The sequence below is a fragment of the Sorghum bicolor genome, chromosome 5, assembly GCF_000003195.3.
Source record: "Sorghum bicolor cultivar BTx623 chromosome 5, Sorghum_bicolor_NCBIv3, whole genome shotgun sequence".
Taxonomy (NCBI): domain Eukaryota; kingdom Viridiplantae; phylum Streptophyta; class Magnoliopsida; order Poales; family Poaceae; genus Sorghum; species Sorghum bicolor.
This window is the reverse complement of record NC_012874.2, coordinates 54461059-54482707: the sequence shown is the minus strand read 5'-3', so window position 1 is coordinate 54482707 and position 21649 is coordinate 54461059. Positions and strand designations below refer to the sequence as shown.

Genomic DNA, 21649 nt, shown 5'->3' with positions numbered 1-21649 from the left:
ACTGAAATCATTTACTCTCTAAAAATGTTGTTTCAAGTTGATTTTTTTTAAATTCAAATTTTGAATTGATAAAATAATGTCAAATGAAAAGATGACCAAAATAAAAGTTTTAGATCTTTAAAAGTTATAGAACTTTGTAGTTCACAATGTTTTCATTTGAAATCATTTTTTCATGGAAAACTACTTTTGAATTTCTCAAATTTGAATTTTGAATTTTTCAAATAATATTGTTTGAAATTTTCGTATTTTAAAATTTAAATTCGGATGGAGAAATGATTGACACAAAAGATGTATATATCAATAATTTCTAAAATTTTGTAGTTGATTTTTTATTTGATTTTATTTATAGTTTCAAAATTATGTCTTTTTCAATTTAGAGATTATTTGGAAAAGAAAAGTGTAATTCAGCCCATTTAACGGTTTTTAGGCCAACACTATACGGTCCTTTGCCACCTGTTTTAGACCTTTTGCCGACTGCTTTTGGCAGTCGGCAAAGAAGAGAATTCCAGTAGTGCTTATGGAAAAATCTAGTCTTTGCACGATCAATTAGATTGGCGTGAACCATAACCCTATCAGACGAGTATCATGAAATATTAGTACAAAGTGTCTCTCAACTTTGCTGCACAGCTTTGTTTAGTTGTCCAAAAATTTTGCAAAATTTTTCAGATTCTCCGTCACATCGAATTTATAGACGTATGCATGGAGTATTAAATATAGGTGAAAATAAAAATTAATTGCACAGTTTGGTTGGAATTGACGAGACGAATCTTTTAAGTCTAGTTAGTCTATAATTGGACAATATTTATCAAATATAAACGAAAGTGCTACTATTCTTATCTTGTAAAATTTTTTTTAAGTAAACAAGGCCAGGCAACCGGAGCACAAAACTTTTTTTTGTGGGGCAGCATAAACTTTTGCTACTGCTAACATTGGTCAGTCGAGCAGGCAATGCACCGGACGGACTCCCACATCATGCATGCATATCTTCGCGGCGAAGGCTACACATCGTACGGTGGGCCTGGAGTGAGTGGAGTCCTTTTGAGACAGAGCGTCTCATCTCGACTGAGTCCTTTAGTTCGTAAAAATTGTCAAGATTTTCTATCATATCGAATCTTTGATCGTATGTATAGAGCATTAAATATAGATAAAAATAAAAACTAATTATACAGTTTATCTGTAATTTATGAGATGAATCTTTTGAGGTTAGTTACTCCATGATTAGACAATGTTTGTCAAATAAAAACGAAAGTGCTACAATAGCCTAAACCCAAAAATTTTACAAACTAAACAAAGGCCTTAGTGCTGAAAAAATTTCGAATTTCGTCACTGTAGTACTTTCGTTTTTATTTGATAAATATTATTTAAACCTAGTTGCTCCATGATTAGATATTGTTTGTCAAATAAAAACGAAAGTGCTACCCTATCAAAATCCAAAAAAATTATGGATCTAAACAAGGCCTTAGTTCCCATAAAATTTTATACAAAATTTTTCACATTTTTCGTCACATCGAATCTTTAGACGTATGTATGAAGTATTAAATATAGACAAAAATAAAAACTAATTGCACAGTTTGGTCGAAATTGACGAATTTTTTAAGCCTAGTTAGTCCATGATTGGATAATATTTGTCAAATACAAACGAACGTGCTACAGTGTCAATTTCTCAAAATTTTTCGGAAGCCTTGTTTAGTTCACCCTTAAAACCAAAAAGTTTTTAAGATTCTTCATCACAGCGAATCTTATGACACATGCATAAAACATTAAATATAGACGAAAACAAAAACTATTACACAGTTTAGCGGTAAATCAAGAGACGAATCTTTTGATCCTAGTTAGTCCATGATTGGATAATATTTGTCACAAACAAACAAAAGTGCTACAGTACCGAAAACTTTTTACTTTTCGGAACTAAACAAGGCCCAAGGCAATGCAGCTGTTTATCTGGTTGGGCACTCTGCACCCATTCAAAACTGCTTTGAGATTTGTGCTACATACACTACCTAATGTGAAACTCTACTGTTTTGAATGGCACATATCTCGGTACGCTATGTGAACGGTCCAGATAACACATGCTCAGCATGTACACACTGAAAAACTGCGTTCTTTGTTTAGTTCTCAAAAAATTTCAAGATTCTCCGTCACATCGAATCTTGCGACACATGTATGGAGTATTAAATTTAGACGAAAACAAAAACTGATTATACGGTTTGTCTGTAAATCGCAAGATGAATCTTTTGACTCTAATTAGTCTATGATTGGACAATATTTACCACAAACAAACGAAAGTGCTACAGTGCCCAAAATCCAAAATTTTTGCCAACTAAACAAGGCTATCAAAAATTTTGTCAAAATAGACGCTATAGCATTTTGTTTGTATTTGACAAATATTAACTAATTATGAGCTAATTAGATTCAAAAGATTCGTCTCACAAAAATTATAGACAAGCTGTATAATTAGCTATTTTATTTATCTATATTTAATGTTTTACCATGAAATTCGATATGACGAGAAATCTGAAGATTTTTACAATTTTTTTTGCAAACTAAACAAGGCCTAAGCTTGTTCGCTGAAAAAACCACTGAGTGTGATCAATTTTAAAGCCGGCCTTCCTCTTTTTAGCCTCGAGCTTGGAGTGATCACTCTTCTTCCAGAAATAAAATAGGCAAGCTTAATTTTCTTGGACCATGATATGGAGAAAAGCCAAAAATATAAAATTGTTGCTATGTGTCTTTAAGCAATTACCAGGTCTAAAGATTAATTTTCATAATTACAAGATTTTCTATTTCAAAGAAGCAAAAAAAACATGAGAATAAATATACTAAACTTTTTTGTTGTGAAGTAGGGTCATACCCTTTCAGGAATTTAACCATACTTAGGCCTTATTTAGTTCACCTCAAAAACCAAAAACTTTTCAAGATTCATTGTTACATCGAATCTTGCGACATATGCATGAAGCATTAAATATAGATAAAAACAAAAACTAATTATACAGTTTGTCTGTAAATCGCGAGACGAATCTTTTAAACCTAGTTACTCTATAATTAGACAATATTTGTCAAATAAAAACAAAAGTACTATCCTTTTGGATCTAAACAAAGCCTTATGCACTTATGCAGACTTCATAATGCAGACTGGATTGTAATTGAGGAAAGATTCAAGCATAAGCTAAGTAACCGAAAAGCTAAACATCTATGTTATAGGTCCTCAACATCTTGCCGATCTTTTTGATGTCACATATTGGAAGGATTTCTGGATAATCTGGATTTTTATTGATATAGTTAATAGGACATCTTGTGGATAGGTTGTCTTTATTATGTTCGCAAGGTAACAATGACAAGAGAAAACATCATGTAATTAATAGGACATCTTGTGTCGCCACAAAGATCAAGGTGGTCTAGACATGACACACCTTGGTATAAAGAATACTCCCTCTGTCCCTGAAAGCTGCAATTTCTAGAGTTGTCTTAAGTCAATTTTTTCAAACTTTGACCAAATTTATAGAAAAAATACTAAGATTTATAGTACCAAATTAAAACCATTAGATTTATCATTGAATATATTTTCATAAGATACTCATTTTATGTTATACTTATTGATACTCTTTTCTATAAAGTTGGTCAAAGTTAAACAAGTTTGACTGGCACGGATTCTAGGAATTGAAGCTTTCAGGACGGAGGGAGTAAGTATCTTCTAAGCAAGTGATTTTTAAACCACTATTCTTAGAAATAAATATCTAAGTTCAAAATATTTATCACAGGTTTAAATTAAACCTAGGGATTTGCATTCTGGAAAAGATATCACTACTACAAAAATTATTTTGCGAGACCTTTTGAATTAGTCCTCTGAGGCGGGTGTTGATATTTGGGAACACAATAAGGAATTGATCTGCAAGCGCACGGATATCGGTAAGCACTTCACCCGGGATGTTATCCAGAGTATCGTATTTATATTTTTACCACTAGGAGAAAGAGTGTATCTGACTAACCTGGTCTATTACTACTAACCTTTAGGCTACAAAGAATGTTTCTCGATGTGAGCGATGTATAAAGAAGACTACACAAGTAATCTCTTTCTAACCTTGGTAAGGATAATCTACTATTCTGTTGGGGAGGCTCACGGAATCTAGATACTACAGAGGATGTTCAACTCGCACCTATAAACCCTATCGATCCTACTAACGGGATATGGGCTGCAAAGGTAACTCGAAAATGTCACGTTCCTCTCTACTACCACGGTCCAGCTAGTCAGGGGATATCTATGAGTATCCTAGCCCAAACACCACATTTACACTAGAGATGATTACTCTAAACTTTACGCGAAGAGATTAAAGTAAACTCATAAACCAAAGAACAATAAAACAAGAACTTATTAGTATTTAGAAGTCGAAATACTGAAGAATTCATGATGTTTAAGACAACAAGGGGGGAACAATCTATGTGCATATTACGTGTGCAAATTCATGATGGCACAAGTCAATCAAACACCCACAGAGACGCTCAAAGTACGTTACATGTCTCTTTTCATTATCTCCTGAATTATATTGAATAACTTAGATAACTAATACCTTTTTTATTTATTTCAAATTAAAGACGGAATGGTTGAGAGAAAAGGTCCTACAACAAGACCGAATCAAAGCTATCCAAGAGACGATAGCAGGATTTCTCCGCGACCAAGTGATCAATCCAAACGGCGAGTTTCACTTCAACGGCAACGAAACTCTTATTCCAAACAACGATGATCAATTGTATCGTTTGTAGACATTGGGAGAAAAAACTCTATGTATATATGTGTTACGAATTTTGTACATATAAAACTATATATATATAAAGCTTTTTACATATCTATTTAATTTTTGATGTGGCCTATTCATTTTATTATAGGCAAAGCTTAATTATTAAGCTAAGCCTATAATTTTCATTTATATATGCTTAATATACGTGTAATATAAATATATTATTGTATCAGCAAAAACATGTATTGGAAAACCTATTATTATAAAACATATTATATATTATATAAAAACAATAAATAGAACCGAAGAAGTGAACCAAAAAAAAGAAACTCTTTTAACACCGGTTGGTAATGGTCCTGCAACGTGGCAGACCTGGCAGGACCCTACCAACCGGTGTTAAAGGGAGGGCTTTAGCCCCGGTTTCCCGAACCGGGACTAAAGGCCACCCTTTAGTCCCGGAATGGCAGCACCGGCTCAGGAACCGGGGCAACAAGCCGTTCCCGACCGGTGCTAATGCCCTAATCCTGTAGCAGTGACCATGGCTTCGGAATCTTAAGGTCGGCGACCTAGCTTTTGCAGTCGTCGTTTGTAAAGAAAGCATCGAGAGCCGACCAACTAAGCAAGATAGTATAGGTCAGTCTTCCACTACTGCTTTGTGCTTTCAGCCTGTCACTTCGAACGTACCAAAGCAGCAGGACCAAGTACTGGATTTGCTTTCGATGCTAAGCAACGAGTTCCGGGGCAGCAGGACACATCCGAGTAATGCTGGTGTCCTCATTAATCCCTGTGAGCTAAAAAAAGGTGCTTTAAGATAAAAGGTTTTGAGCCAGGAGAGAAAGATAAATGCCAATAAAAAGTAAATGTTATATCTATTCATTTTATGTAAAGAAAATGTTTAAAGAGAAAAGTTAATGGACACCCACTACTCCGTAACAATTTATCAAAGAGTTATACAATGCTAATTGCTAGCTGGCTGAAATTAACTAAACTAGTTCTAACTCATCCAAACAGGATGGTTAATATGTCAGCTAATTTTTTAGCCTCTAGTTAGCTAACATCAATTAATTTGAGTTAATTTTTGGCACAAGTACCAACTAGCCCTAACTCATCCAAACAGACCCTTGATCCATCCGAACACATACCCTAAATAGTCTAACTAGGCTTGAATTTCGATCAAATTTAAGGATCATTGGTGCATTTTACTCTAGTGCAGTCGATGCACATTGAACCAGTTTTAGCAATTTGTCACTTTGATATTGTACACCTAAGATTTTAAGCTGCACAATGCTAAAGCATACGGCTTTGGCCCATTAGCTCACACACGAATTTGCGCTTCAATGGTCCGTCCCTGCTGTCTATTTTACCTCATAACATTTGCTTAAGGTTAAATGCATTTGAATGTAGGCAAGGATATGAACGGATAGTCAACTAATTCCACCATCGCAAGACAATAAAGTCGGATGCCAGAACTTTTATTTTTCATTATCTAAAAAACAAAAATCGAGAAAATAATCACGATGTGTTGCAACATATAGTAGAAGAGCATCTAATTTAGGATGTTCAATGCTTCTAGACCAGTGTCAAATAAATTTGTTTGACATCTAGTAGTGCATTTCATGAGACGTGAAAGAACAAATATGCTATCTTGGTTACAGAAACGTGACAACATTCATTGGCAAGACTGCAACACTCCAATTCAAAAAAAAAAGACTGCAACTGATACGCCAAGCCTATACACCGACGGAAACAACTCTATTTGGCCTCCAGTACAAGCAAAACCCGTGCAATTAACAGATCACTGTCACTGCCACAAATCTAAAACACAACTCATGTAGCAGGACCATAAATCGGAGCACACACAAGGCATTGACGATAATAATAGTAACAGTAATTCAAGTACTTGGTGTCATTTAACACTGAGATAAGCATCTGCACCGAAACAACTGACAAGTTTTGTACCAGGAGGCACTGGATATTCAGGAGATATTAGTCTAACGATACATATGCATCATAGAAGACACCACGTTCGTTGATGATATTCCGGGATCTCTAGGCACAACTGCACAAGCGCAAGCGCAACACCGGATTTTTCTAGGAATTGCAGGCCATCAGCAACCTGCGCACAGAGATAAGATACATAAGACTTTGATGCATCAAGAAAAACTGGCGCAGCCTTGAAACAGTACGTGAATGCAAATGGCCAGTAAAGTATTGAAGACAGTAATTAATTTACTTTTTTTTAACGATTAGATAGAAATTTACTGACCTTGAACAAGTACAGAAGAGTAAAATCTGCAGGCTGCTAGTTGTCCACTGGTTTTTTGCTGCCACCTGTGCATTGAAATTAGCCTCAGAACATCGGTTAATTGTGTGATGATGTACTTGTGAGAAAACATATAAGGACAAGATGCTAATGTTTAGATTTAAGGACGTGTACCTAGCACAGAAGAGTTCAGGAAATCTTCATCTTCAGGGAACAGCTGCAGGTTTTTGGACTTCAGCAAGAACGCAACAGCGGCCTGCTGGAAGTCCACTAAGCTGCCAATTTTTATGAGTTCAGTGAGTGAAGATATCTGATCTGGCATCTGAAAGAGCAACCCATGAGATATCTCATGTGCAAAGTAGGTCGCAAGTTCAATCTTGTCTTCATAGCTGGATGCACCATCACTTCTCTGCATGTACAGCTTTGAATTCTCCCTTTCCCACCGAAGCATTCGTCTAGCCTTCACCTCAACCATCTCTCCAGAGGACAAACTCACACTATATGCCATTGTGATTGGTTCATCGGTCTCTTCGATAGTCACATTCAGAAGGCATGAAACCAGATGATGCCTATCTTTAGCAGGAATGTCAAAATTAGGGTTGGAAAGGAATGCGAGGACTATTTGGAGCAAGCCAACCTTGATCACCTTACTCAGAACAGCTGTTTTGAAATGGCTATTCGCTGAAGTGAAAGAATCATTCTTGGCCACTGCTTCTGAGATTGTCCTGACACCAATACTGCCATATATGCTGTTAAACCTTGCTCGAGACATGGAAGGTAGGGCAGAAGAAGGATACCAGATGAAGAGTGATTGTTTAGGATGCTTTCTGAACAAATCCGCAAGCAGCAGATCATCAGGAATGAACACGTTCTCCTTGTTTGATAAAATGATCTTGCCATCAATACATACTGGAACCTTGACACAACCAGAAAGAAGTTCCTCTGTTTTCTTGGTCCAGTTCTTTGCTATGAATTTCCAGAAAGCCAAGCAATCAGATATGGGTAGCTCGTGCACTGAACTCTCCCATGTGGCCCATAGTTTGCAATAGTCTTCAGAACAAGGTCCATGCCTCACACTGAAAGCAAGTGAAAAGAAGTCAAGCAGCTTTCTGTCATAATATTTGTCCAGAACATGCAGCTGCAGGCCAAATAGATTGTTCTTATCATACAGAACACAACTTCTTGAGCTCACCCAGTCTCCACCCTCTGTTTCCTTTGGTATCCAAATCCAATTTCTGTTGTTGTTGTTGTTTTTGTCAGGCTTCCAGTTACATTTCTTCAGATACATGTAGATCCGGGAAATAGTATCTATATCTTTTTTGTTCCTCAGATACCGGGCAATAAGATCTTGTGCAGAATTAACATCCACAGTCACTCCAATCATCGCAAGGGGATGTTTGAAAGAAGCTATATCTGAACCATAGAATGCTTCATCGATGAAAGGGCCATCTTCCATCTGTAGAAAACAATTTTTTGCATCGAAGAGAATACATTCATCAGGATATTGGTAGCCCAAGGATGTCTTCAACAACTTCTTGCAAATCTGGTCTTTAAAGCCCTTTGGAGGTTCAGTTGCAGAGGCAAAGTAGTTCTTGATACACTCCAGAAACGACAAAATGGTAGCTTTGGACAAAATGGAAGGATCATCAGGAATGCTGAGGCCAGCAAGGGCAAATCTGGCACCAAATTTCACTTCAACAGTAACACCCAACTCCCTAAGCTCATCTTTATAGCCGTATATATCCATCCCCAAACCATTACAAGTGTCACCATCATCAATGAACGGTAATATTGATATGGGAGATAGATATTGCCATGCATTATCAAATAGGATTGTATTTGATGGAGATTGAAACCCTAGCGATGTGTGTATCCACTTCTCTGTGCGCATGCAGTTGAAAAGCTCAACAGGAAGTGGGCTGTGTGTTCTCAGCTGCCGGTAAGCTAGTAGAAGAGCTAGGACATTAGCCTTCGTAAGTGATGACTCCGATACCATGCGCTTGAAAACATTGGCTATAGCCATCGATGCCTCCTCAAATCGTGTGATCAAACCGGCCTTCTTCAACTCTTCTTTGTATGAACTGATCACACTCCCATAAAATCCTAAATCAATTATTGGAACTCCTTTGAAGATCTTCACAAGGCATTCCCATTCAGAATCCACAAGAAAAGAGACATTTGGAGCACAAAATCCCACATTAGTCTTCACCCATTTCAAATCTCTAAGCTTCCTTATGAAATCTTGACATGATCCAACATAACGAATGCATTTGAGGATTAATACAGTAGACTCAGAAGTAATAGCAGAGGATCTGAACTTGAAGTTATCAATAACAAGATGGTAATTGTTTTTGAACCCAACAATAACACCAAGCAACTCCAGCTCTGATTTATATGAAAGGATGTCCTCGCCATAGAACTCGACATCAAGGAATGGTTGGTCACTGATACAAGATGCCACTGCCCATTCTGAATCTTTGATGATACAATCAGAAGGACGCCTATATCCAACAGTACTCTTCATCCAACATCCATCTTTGACACTGTCAATCAATTGACTTGGAGATAGAACCTTCTCTCGTAGGAACCGAATTAGCCGCAGCAAGGAGTACACACAGTCTCTGGTTAACACGTTGCTTGCAGCCATAGACATGAGGCGGCTTCCAATGTAAGATGATGCCTCCTCAAATTCAAATCTCACCCCAATTACCTTGAGTTCCTGTTTGTAAATATGCAGCTTGTTTTGATAGAATTGTTGGTCAATCATTGGTATATCAATGAATGAAGGTCCACTTTGCAAAAGACTTCCCCAGTTAGCACTGGACAGAAATGATTCATTTGGTGGCTTGTACCCAACTGATGTCTTTAGCCAACTCCCTTCTTCTACACAAGCCAGGAATTGATCTGGTAAAGTTACACCATTTGACCTGATATTCCGTATCCATTCCAGTAGCAAGAATGTATTGTCCACATTGAGAGGTGATGAGACAGTATGGAACCTCACATTTGGTGGGCGTATCAATGGCACATCTGAGGCATGCAGGTGTATCTTGAGAAATTCCAACAGCTGATCCTCAGATGTGTAGTTCCCAGCAAAGTGGCCTACTGACTTGTAATCTGCTGACAATTCAATGTAGCCTTGATTCCTCCATGGGTATGTACCCAGCAAACCAACCCATTTGCTCCCCTTAGCTGGAACTATAATGTTTTCTGTTTTGTTGACAACATTGCCATATCTGTCAACTATCGGCATGGCACAGCAGAGCTTTGATAACCAGAAGCTCTCTATGTGCTCCATCTTAAATGAGTGGTACAGAAAGTGTGCAAAAGCAAGGACAGACCTTTGATCATTACTCAAGGAATCAACAACAGTCGATCCATAACTGTAGACAGAGACAACCTCCACTCGTGCATGGTTCCGAAGCCAGCTTTCCACTGTCATCTTCTGTGAGAAACCATCCAGAGCAGCCTGTGTGCTCGGATGGAGAAAGAACTTATTAGAAGACAGAAACTCCTTGTTCCAGCTGATTAGCCATGATCTGTATTTCATATCAGATGCAATGCACAACCGATCTTTCTGTTGACTAGCTCTGGATATGCTCCAAAAAGAGAGAACACCATTCCTATCAACATATTTCAGTAGGGGAACAGACATCATATTTGTACCAGAAAAACAGTTTTCCCAATTACTCGCGACAAAGTGTAAAATTTCCAGGTAAAGCTGCTCATCTACCTCCTTGACAAGGTTAGACCCTTCAATGCATTTTGCATACCATTCAGTGCTCACGCTTTTGATACCAAGAAACTCAAGCACACTGTTGTATCTACTTTTGTCAAAATGAGAACTAAGAATGTAGGTTCCATGAGTTGACAGACTCTTCAAATCTACACCGAATTCCCGTGCTTTGCCAAGGATAGCCCAAAAGGCTGGCTTCAGCCGTGCAACTTCACTGGGTTTACAGAATATCTTCTGTGAAGCATAAGATTCTAATGGAACTATATTCTCGGTGAGAACCTTGTATTTGATGCCAGACCTAACCGGCTCAAGCAGTGGGATTAGTGACGAATTGACAGGTAGGAAACTGAACATTGATGGCAGCGACATTGCTGGCGCATCAGCTTTGGACTTCACAAGTGTTACAAAAGCATTCATGAAAGCACTTGGGACACAGTCGAGAATTCCCTTATTCCATGGATTATCGAACAGTATTGCCTCCCTTGATGATCCTAGGAGGAAGTCAGCCTGAATGATGAAGGGGAAGCTTGTTACCATCTCAGTTGGGAGGAAAGCATATATGCCAGGTGATAGCTGCTTCCCACGGGACAGACGCTCACCATGTGGGAAGGCCAGGGTTATCACCCATTCATCAATTTCAGCACGCTTATTGACTCTGTTCTCTGGCTTTACTGGGAATTTCTGCCTCCACATATAATAACCACATTCAGCTTCATCTTTCCCAGTCTCTTCAGAAGATAAATGGAGTGTGTACGACTCAGCATGCATGTTCTTCCTGGCTTGGTAGTTCTTTTCACTGGATATGGAGATCTCACTAACAGTTGTATTGTTGGGATCAGATTTATCCTCCCGGACAGAGAGCTTCCTGATCTTCGTCAGGAACAGCAGCATTTCAGGATGCATGCTTGACAACTGACTCTTCACCGCATCAATCTTCTCACTCTTCAATGGTAAAATGATGGTAGTTGTAGGTAGGACTTTTGAGCACCCATATATTGCTTCGATGTCAGAAAGGCTAGGCGTGGATTCCACCCACTGAGGTACAATGTACCCAATATTGCATTCTGCACAAGGTTTCTCATTGAACTTGATCTGATAACCATTGCTGAATATGTAGGGCTGACTTGATATCAAGAACACACTTTTGAACCCAATACCTGAGTCAAAGGCAACAAAAAATTATAAGTTGAAACTAGGCACAAATAGTAAGCCGACATGCACTAAGCAGGTATCCAGCAGGTTCTGTAATCCTTTGCATGAATTGGTTCTGGTAGGTAAACAGATAGTGACAGAATATGCTACAAACATTTGACAGCAGATAAAACAAATTTGAGCATTTTTCTGTAAATCGACCTAAATTATTATGCAAGGATAAACTGGCCTATTTAAGCTATAGCTAAGGAGATCAAACTAGTTCATTTAAATATCAGTGCATAATATGAGCATAAAAATTGTTTAAATTCACTCATCTAATTTGACTTAAGTAGTCCATCCAAATTGTGTAGTTTAATGAATGCTCATGCTAGGATCTCAAAACATAACATGTGCATTTGCACATTAAAATATTTATATTATCTTAAAGGCATTACTTTGGTTACACAGGATTAAAAAAATTGTCTAAAAACAATTACAATATTTATTTTAATGAATAATATGAGTTTGTATCACAATGAGATCTCTACCATCAAGAAAAGAAACTATATAGAAAACATGTAAATTTAAAGTAATACTGTTTTAGCTAGCGTGATCTATGATTATTTGGTGAAAACTACCTTCTTGGTAGAATTATGAAAAAAAAAGCCTAAAGAGCAATACTAGAAATTACCATAAGATTCAATACTGAGCATGTCATAGTAAATCCATATATTGGACATGTCCTAAAAGTTGAGATGCAAGCACGTTTGTGTTCTAGTGCACATGGACCTCAATTTTTGTACGAACTTATTGGTGTAAATAGAAGTTTGTAAGAGGACTATTATGTAAAAGTGTGAAGAGATGAATAGAGGAGAGTTGACAGTGAGTATTCCCCCAACTTTCAATATGGTATCGAGAGCCTTCCTTAGGGTTAGGGTGTCATGGGCAGCCAACAGGTTGCCAGGGCCGAGGGTGATAGTTCGACCCAGTTATCTTTATAAGTTTAATTATCTTTATATTTGCAATTTATATTAGTCCCAGATAGGTTATTTAGCAAAAGAAGTGAAGTAGAAGGGACATAAATATCTGGAGACTCTATTGATATAATCAAGCAATGAATTATGAAGAAACAATTCTAGTCCCCCTCAATCTCTCAAGCTCTTGGCAAAGCATAAGGCCTAGTTATCTATCCTAGATATCCATTTACATAACATCTAGTATCTAGAGTCCAGCGATCTTCTTCCATCAACAGGATCCTCCAGCACCTTCGATCTCCAACACCTCCAATCCTCCATCAGCCGTTTAAAAAAAACAGATATCGATCCAGATCGCCTCGTTGCCTACCTTATCCATCATGTCACGCCGCCACGACAACGCCACCAGACGCCGCCACAGCCCCATCACCACAGCCACCGCGCCGCAGCCCCATCACCACCATTCGCCGCCGCCGCAATCATCGATCCAGATCCGCTGCAACCCCCCCGCCGCCACCCCACCACACACCGCCGCCAACACGCTTTGCCTCGTTGGACTTCCCTAAATTTGCGGGGAAATCTGATCCTGTGGCCATCGTCACCCAGTGCGACTCCTACTTCCGCCAAGAGCGCATCATGGAGGAAGAAAAAGTATGGCTGGTTTCCCGTAATTTGGAAGATGACGCCCTTGGTTCCTCCAAGTCCAGCACGATGAAGGCACCCCGGCGTGGCATCGCTTCACCGAGCTCCTACACCTGCGCTTCAAATCGCCCCCATGCCCCAACCTGCTCCATCAGGTATCCCTTGGTGTCGACAACAGCCTACGCATCCTTGCTGATGTGTCCACACAGCTGGATCGCCTCAGGGCACGTCTCCAGGCGAAGGACAAGGAGGAACATGAACATCGGGCGGCTGTACGCCTCCGGGTAGCAGCACGGGGACTCCTGGCACGTCACCGAGTGAGGCTTTTCATGCAACAAAAGCATCGAAGGAGCAAGCAGCGGTGCGCCTACAAGCATTAGTGCAAGGATTTCTTGTCCGTCGCATGGTGCAGATGAGACGCATGTTCCTCATTCCGGCGCGCTGGCAAATCACAGTCGGATGGTTTGACTACTCGAGCTCGCCTGTTCTGTGGCGTTCCAGGTCTGGTGTCTTCCGGCAACAACCATGGCAATGCAGCGACCAGCACCAGCGGCAGTTCAACCTATGCCACGAATTGCAGTAGCCATCTCATCTGTTTAGGAGCCTAGCGGACTCGTTGACTGCTACGTCCTCCTCTTTTCAGCCCATGCGATGCTAGCTGTTGGTTCTTTCCCATGGGAACCAGGATGCTCTCGGCACCTTCCTCGACCACTATCACTGCAGCTCGAGGACAAGCTGGTCCTCAAGGGAGGGAGAGATGTCATGGGCAGCCAACAGGCTGCCAGGGCCGACGGGCTGATAGTTCGGCCCGGTTATCTTTATAAGTTTAATTATCTTTGTTATTTGTAATTTATATTAGTCCCAGACAGATTATTTAGCAAAAGAAGTGAAGTAGAAGGGACATAAATATCTGTAGACTCTATTGATATAATCAAGCAATGAATTATGAAGAAACAGTTCTAGTCTCCCTCAATCTCTCAAGCTCTCGGCAAAGCATAAGGCCTAGTTATCTATCCTAGATATCCATCTACATAACATAGGGTTACCTGACGACGGTGGCAGCGGCGGTGCGAGGTCCAGCGTGCGAGCGGAGTGGCAGCACCCTAGTACTGCGGGCGTGCACGCATGGGTGCCCTTCGTGTGCAGTGTGCGTGCGTGTGCTTCAGCGTGAGCACCATGCTAGGCTTCACCACGGGCAGCGCAAGTGGCACACAGGCGTGATTCGCAAGCAGCGTGGGTCACACCAGGTGGAAGGAGCAGGGCGTGTGTGATGCCAGCGGCGGACAGGCTCCTGCAGAGCGTTGTGTGCTGCAGTCGTGGAAGTGCTTCTGAAGAAGGTTGCAGAGGGAGAGAAAGGATAGAAGGGAGGTCAGATTAAGCCTGTATGGAGAGCTGAGTACTGCTGCTGTTGCTGTGGTTCCTTTACTGCTGCTGCTGTTGTGGGGCCTGCTGGTGAAGAATATGAGAAGAGAGTGATTTGCTTCCTGCTGCTCTGTGTTGGTGTGAAGTAAACAAAAGTGTTGCTGCTCTATAGTGCAGACTGGTGGTAGTACAGTTAATTGTTGGGTGCTGTTTTGGCTGCTTGAGGAAGATGGATCTGGATGCAGGGAAGGAAAAAGGTGAGCAGCATAACAGGGGTGGTAATGGTGGAGGAGATGCGCCAGTTACCAAGGGTGAGATGAAAAATGAGATGAGGTCTATGATTTTGGAACTCCTAGAGATGAGCATGATTGGTTCCAGGCCGCATGAGCTGAAGCAGGAACTAATGCCGAATGATGTGAAGCTGGAGGGAAGCAATTATTTGAATCGGGCCAGGAGAGTAAATGTGCTTCTAGGAGGAAAAGGGGTAGAGCACTATCTGACGGAGACGGAGGATTATGTTGAGACGGCTAACAAGCTAAGGAAAAGGGAACCCCTGGGAGAGGATTATGGTTAAGGAAGAATGGGCATCTAGATCTAGAGGGATACTGTGATGCAGACTAGGCAACAAGTAGCAAGGACGATAGGAGGTCTTCCTCTGGTTATTGTGTGTTTGTCAGAGGCAATCTTATCTCATGGCGGCAGAAGCCGAATATAGGGCAATGGCATTGAGCCTGTGTGAGATGTTGTGGTTGAAAGGCCTGTAGAAAGAGGTGCGGCTATTGAGAAGTGAGACCATGATGCTTCATTGTGACAACGTCGCTGTAATTAATATTGAAAATAATGCGACCGCACTAAGCATGTGGAGATTTTAAGATTCTTCATCAAGGAGAAGTAGATAGTGGGATCCTAAGGCTAAAATATGTAAAATCACGTAGTCAATTAGCGGACTGTTTCACAAAAGGTCTAGGACCTAGCGAAGTTGTAACAAGATAGGCATGTTAGATATTTTTAGCCCATCTTAAGGGGGGGCGCTAGTGTAAACAGAAGTTTATAAGAGGACTATTATGTAAAAGTGTCAACAGATGAATAGAGGGTGTGCTGCCTGACGGTGAGTCTTTTTCCCCAAATTTCAACTTAACTCAACTTTTCTACAAATTAGATGCAATAAGGAGGGGGCCAGTATCATTTTTTAAAAAACTTAAGTATACCATTTTAGGTGGTTTCCATGATTCCACCGAATACTTTCCCATGATATAGTTGATCAGCATCATATTGAGTACTGAACATAGTTTCAGTTGTTCAAAACTAAAATATTGTAAGATCTTTTACTACTGTCATTTCCCTGATATTGACTCAAAAGGTCCTAATTAATTTTATCTTCATGGGTGAATATATTTTTTTCTGAAAGGTGAAGAAGGAAACAAAATGAATGAAAAAAGCTGTAAATATTTACCTTTCTCTCCAATGTAACCCTGATGTCTGTTTCCCTTCTTTGTTGATTTCCCAACACGACAAATTGACTCTATATTTGTTGAAGAGAATCCCCTCTCATTATTGAAGATGAGTAAAGTGGAGGATGCACCACATCCAGTAATATCCTTTGATGTAATGAGAAACTCCAACGAAGGTGCTACTTCAGAAGGGTATTCATTATCTTCAGCATTCTATTTTTTTACAAAGAGAGCAAAACTATGAGAAGAAGGTTTTTTTTTGTGTGTGTGTGTGACTATATGAGAAGTATTAAGATTTATGCACAAACACCAGCAAACTGATACAAATAAGGTAGATTGGTCACATAAATGCTTATCAAGGATTAGTGTTTTTGTTCGCTCACAAGTTTTTTGTTTTTCCAATTAATTGTGTTCTTGATTGAAGAAAAGGATTAGGACTTGCTTTTTAAACTGAGATCTGTAGAAAATAATTACTGACCACGTGGAAAAAATATGTAGAAACAAAAATAACAAAGGGCATGCAACGGCTTAACTAAGATCATTATATAAACTCATCATAATCATACTGAAAAGGGGGGCTGACAAATTACGCTAACAAAAGGATTATGCTAAATTGGTACTCAAAGTCATACACACATACAGACTAGTTACTCTTTGGCAGTTCGCACACAACCACTAAAGTAAAAAGAAATAATCTGATGGAACACAAAGGCATATAGAAAGGGCAACTCACACAGCGGTTTACAGTATATGCCCAAGTCAATTAGCTAATTGCAGAAACTGTAGAGCATACTAGCCTCAACGGCCTGAACTAAGTTCCCACTCACACAAGAACAGCGGCAGCAAGAGAGGCGCAAAAAAGAAGTTACACCGCCGATTGATTACCTGCACGAGCTCCATGAGGAAGTGGACGTCCTTGGAGTAGAGTTCCTGCGAGAGGTAGTTGACGGCCTGGTGCATGTCCTCCGCCAGCGGGTTCTGCTCGCCGCGCCCGATGTAGTAGCGCTCCCGCCGGATCCTCTCCACGTGCTCCCGCGGCGACGCCGGCGGCGGCATCGCCGAGGACGACGACATTTTGACGGTTCCACTTCCTCCACTCCACTGGACTCCCAAGGGACGCGGCGTGGGTTGCGAAAAGAGAGTGAGAGAGGGAGAGGAGGGGTCCTTTCTTCCGGGCTTCCAGGCCTGCCTTTATAACGACGGTGATTACGACGGCGGTTCTTCGAATTCTGCTGTTTCTTCTTGCAAACAACTCCTTAGGCTCGCGTTAAATTACCAACTGGACTTTACCTTTGCCTGTATCCCCACTCCCCCCAGGCTATAAGAGAAAATTTAGCTCTAGTCTAATCCAGAGTATATCTACTAAGGCCCTGTTTAGATTGTACATAAAAATTTTTTAGATGTCACATCGAATATGTCAGAAGAATGTCGGGAGAGATTTTTAGAAACTAATAAAAAAACAAATTTCATAGCTCGTCAGGAAACTGCAAGACAAATCTATTAAGCATAATTAATCTGCCATTAGCACATGTGGGTTACTGTAGCACTTAAGGCTAATCATGGAGTAACTAGGCTTAAAAGATTCGTCTCGCGATTTTTAACTAAACTGTGTAATTAGTTTATTTTTTTATTTATATTTAGTGTTCCATGCATGTGTCCAAAGATTCGATGGGATGGATTAAAAATTTTTAGGTTCCAATAATTTTATTGTATTTCAAGACTCTAAAAATTTGTGAGTTAAAAATTTAAAATCCTTCTAAAATTTAGTCCATTTGGATGAGACAGTAGGATTATGTAATTTTTTTCTCTATTCGGATTCTATTTCGGAGATTCAGATGGGCCTAATAAATGAGAGAGGTAATAAACAATGAGTTAGGCCTTGTTTGGCACTCCTAATGCAGAAACTATCATAGTTTCTGATATTAATTATGGTGTCATCTACCTATTTTGCTGATGTGGTAAGGTAGTTATTGAAAAAAGAGAGAGTAAAAATCATAGAAATAAGGTTTAAGGCCAGTCTTAATGTGATTTCATCATAATTTGATGGACATTAAATATATTGATGTGGCACCGTATTAATGAAGTGAGAGATGATAAGAGTCTCATAAAAGTAGAGAGAGTTCCATCCCCATAAAATTCTCCTCCATTGTTTCTAAAATAAGATGTGTTGGAAACTGAGACATAAAACTCCCCACTAAGACCGCCCTAAGTCAGAAATCATGTCTACCGAGATCGAAGACATGAAGTGATATGATTGGTTGAGAATGGAGAGAGAATGAATGTGATTGGATAAAAAATCATTGTATAAAAACTATCTATTTAGACCATAGTTTCTATACATAGTGTCTATAGAGATTAATAGATATAGAAACTACATGTAGTTCTAGCATTGTGAGTGCCCTTAATTCACCCCAAAAACCAAAAACTTTTCAAGATTCTTCATCACATCAAATCTTGTGGCACATGTATGGAGCATTAAATATAGACGAAAACAAAAATTAATTGCACAGTTTGCCTATAATTTACGAGATGAATCTTTTGAGCCTAGATAGTCTATGATTGGACAATATTTGTCAAATAAAAACGAAAATACTACAGTACCTAAAACCAAAAAAAAATCAGAATTAAACAAGGCAACTTGGAAGTTGTTACTTCCTCCGTTCTCTTTTTATAAGGTGCGATTTGACATACCAAGGTCTACCAAATTACAATTTGATTATTTATTTATTTTTATATTATATTGCTCGCACTTATAAACTTATGATAATTAGATATTATATTGAATTATTGTTAAAGAATTTTAAAGTTTTTCTTGTGAGAATTATATATGTGCTGGCTTCACTACAGGAAAACTGGGTTTTGTCGACTGCTAAAATCCTTTGCCACCTGCCAAATGTAGGGCAGTCGGCAAATATACACTTTGCCGACCGCTCATGAAGTTGCAACGTCGAATGTCCAAAATCCAGACATCTCCACATGTGATATGTAAAATTTATGAACAATATTACTATTACTTTGTCAGATGAATAAATGACTAAAATAAAAGTTGTAGATCTTCATGACTTTATCAACTGAAATCATTTACTCTCTAAAAATGTTGTTTCAAGTTGATTTTTTTTAAATTCAAATTTTGAATTGATAAAATAATGTCAAATGAAAAGATGACCAAAATGAAAGTTTTAGATCTTTAAAAGTTATAGAACTTTGTAGTTCACAATGTTTTCATTTGAAATCATTTTGTCATGGAAACTACTTTTGAATTTCTCAAATTTGAATTTTGAATTTTTCAAATAATATTGTTTGAAGTTTTCGTATTTTAAAATTTAAATTCGGATGGAGAAATGATTGACATAAAAGATGTATATATCAATAATTTCTAAAATTTTGTAGTTGATTTTTTATTTGATTTTATTTATAGTTTCAAAATTATGTCTTTTTCAATTTAGAGATTATTTAGAAAAGCAAAGTGTAATTCAGCCCATTTAACGGTTTTTAGGCCAACACTATACGGTCCTTTGCCACCTGTTTTAGGGCTTTTGCCGACTGCTTTTGGCAGTCGGCAAAGAAGAGAATTCCAGTAGTGCTTATGGAAAAATCTAGTCTTTGCACGATCAATTAGATTGGCGTGAACCATAACCCTATCAGACGAGTATCATGAAATATTAGTACAAAGTGTCTCTCAACTTTGCTGCACAGCCTTGTTTAGTTGTCCAAAAATTTTGTAAAATTTTTCAGATTCTCCGTCACATCGAATTTATAGACGTATGCATGGAGTATTAAATATAGGTGAAAATAAAAATTAATTGCACAGTTTGGTTGGAATTGACGAGACGAATCTTTTGAGTCTAGTTAGTCTATAATTGGACAATATTTATTAAATATAACCGAAAGTGTTACTATTCTTATCTTCTAAAATTTTTTTAAGTAAACAAGGCCAGGCAACCGGAGCACAAAACTTTTTTTTGTGGGGCAGCATAAACTTTTGCTAGTGCTAACATTGGTCCGTCGAGCAGGCAATGCACCGGACGGACTCCCACATCATGCATGCATATCTTCGCGGCGAAGGCTACACATCGTACGGTCGGCCTGGAGTGAGTGGAGTCCTTTTGAGACAGAGCGTCTCATCTCGACTGAGTCCTTAGTTCGCAAAAATTGTCAAAATTTTCCATCATATCGAATCTTTGATCGTATGCATGGAGCATTAAATATAGATGAAAATAAAAACTAATTGTACAGTTTATCTGTAATTTATGAGATGAATCTTTTGAGCCTAGTTACTCCATGATTAGACAATGTTTGTCAAATAAAAACGAAAGTGCTACAGTAGCCAAAACCTAAAAATTTTACAAACTAAACAAAGGCCTTAGTTCTGAAAAAATTTCGAATTTCGTCACTGTAGTACTTTCGTTTTTATTTGATAAATATTATTTAATTATAAACTAACTAGACTCAAAAGATTCATCATTTACAGAAAACTATACAATTAGTTTTTATTTTCTTCTATATCTATACGTGCTCTAAGATTTTTTAGTGAGGCTGCATAAACTTTTGGTACTGCTAACATTGGTCAGTCAGCAGGCAATGCACCGGACGGACTCCCACATGCATGCATATCTTCGCGGCGAAGGCTACACATCGTACGGTCGGCCTGGAGTGAGTGGAGTCCTTTCTGAGGCAGAGCGTCTCATCTCGACTGTGACCGCAAGTGACACGACGAGAGCAGTGAAACGTCAAGGTCGCTGTCACTTGTTCGTCATCCCACCGCGTCGAAAGCTGGGCCTTGTTTAGGCCTTGATACATAAAAACTCAAAACTTTACAAGATTTTTCATCACATCAAATCTTACGACACATGCATAGAATATTAAATATAAATAAAAAAGATAACTAATTGCACAGTTTATCTGTAAATCACGAGACGAATCTTTTAAACCTAGTTGCTCCATGATTAGATATTGTTTGTCAAATAAAAACGAAAGTGCTACCGTATCAAAATCCAAAAAATTATGGATCTAAACAAGGCCTTAGTTCCCACAAAATTTTAGGCCTGGTTTAGTTCACCCGAAAACCAAAAAGTTTTCAAGATTCCCCATCACATCGAATCTTGTGGCAAATGCATTAAACATTAAATATAAACGAAAACAAAAACTAATTACACAGTTTAGCTGTAAATAACGAGACGAATCTTTTGATCCTAGTTAGTCCATGATTGGATAATATTTGTCACAAACAAACAAAAGTGCTACAGTACCGAAAACTTTTCACTTTTCGGAACTAAACAAGGCCCAAGGCAATGCAGCTGTTTATCTGGTTGGGCACTCTGCACCCGTTCAAAACTGCTTTGAGATTTGTGCTA

General features: G+C 38.9%; 1 protein-coding gene across 1 annotated transcript; it reads right to left on the bottom strand.

The window, feature by feature from the left end:
• Positions 6363-17451, bottom strand: LOC8055020. The gene is made up of 5 exons (XM_002449492.2): positions 17181-17451; positions 16298-16508; positions 7171-11889; positions 7000-7064; positions 6363-6849 (listed from the first exon to the last, which is right to left on the bottom strand). The coding sequence occupies exons 1-4, from the start codon at positions 17367-17369 to the stop codon at positions 7036-7038; spliced, it is 5148 nt and encodes a 1715-aa protein (XP_002449537.2). The 5' UTR covers positions 17370-17451; the 3' UTR covers positions 6363-6849; positions 7000-7035.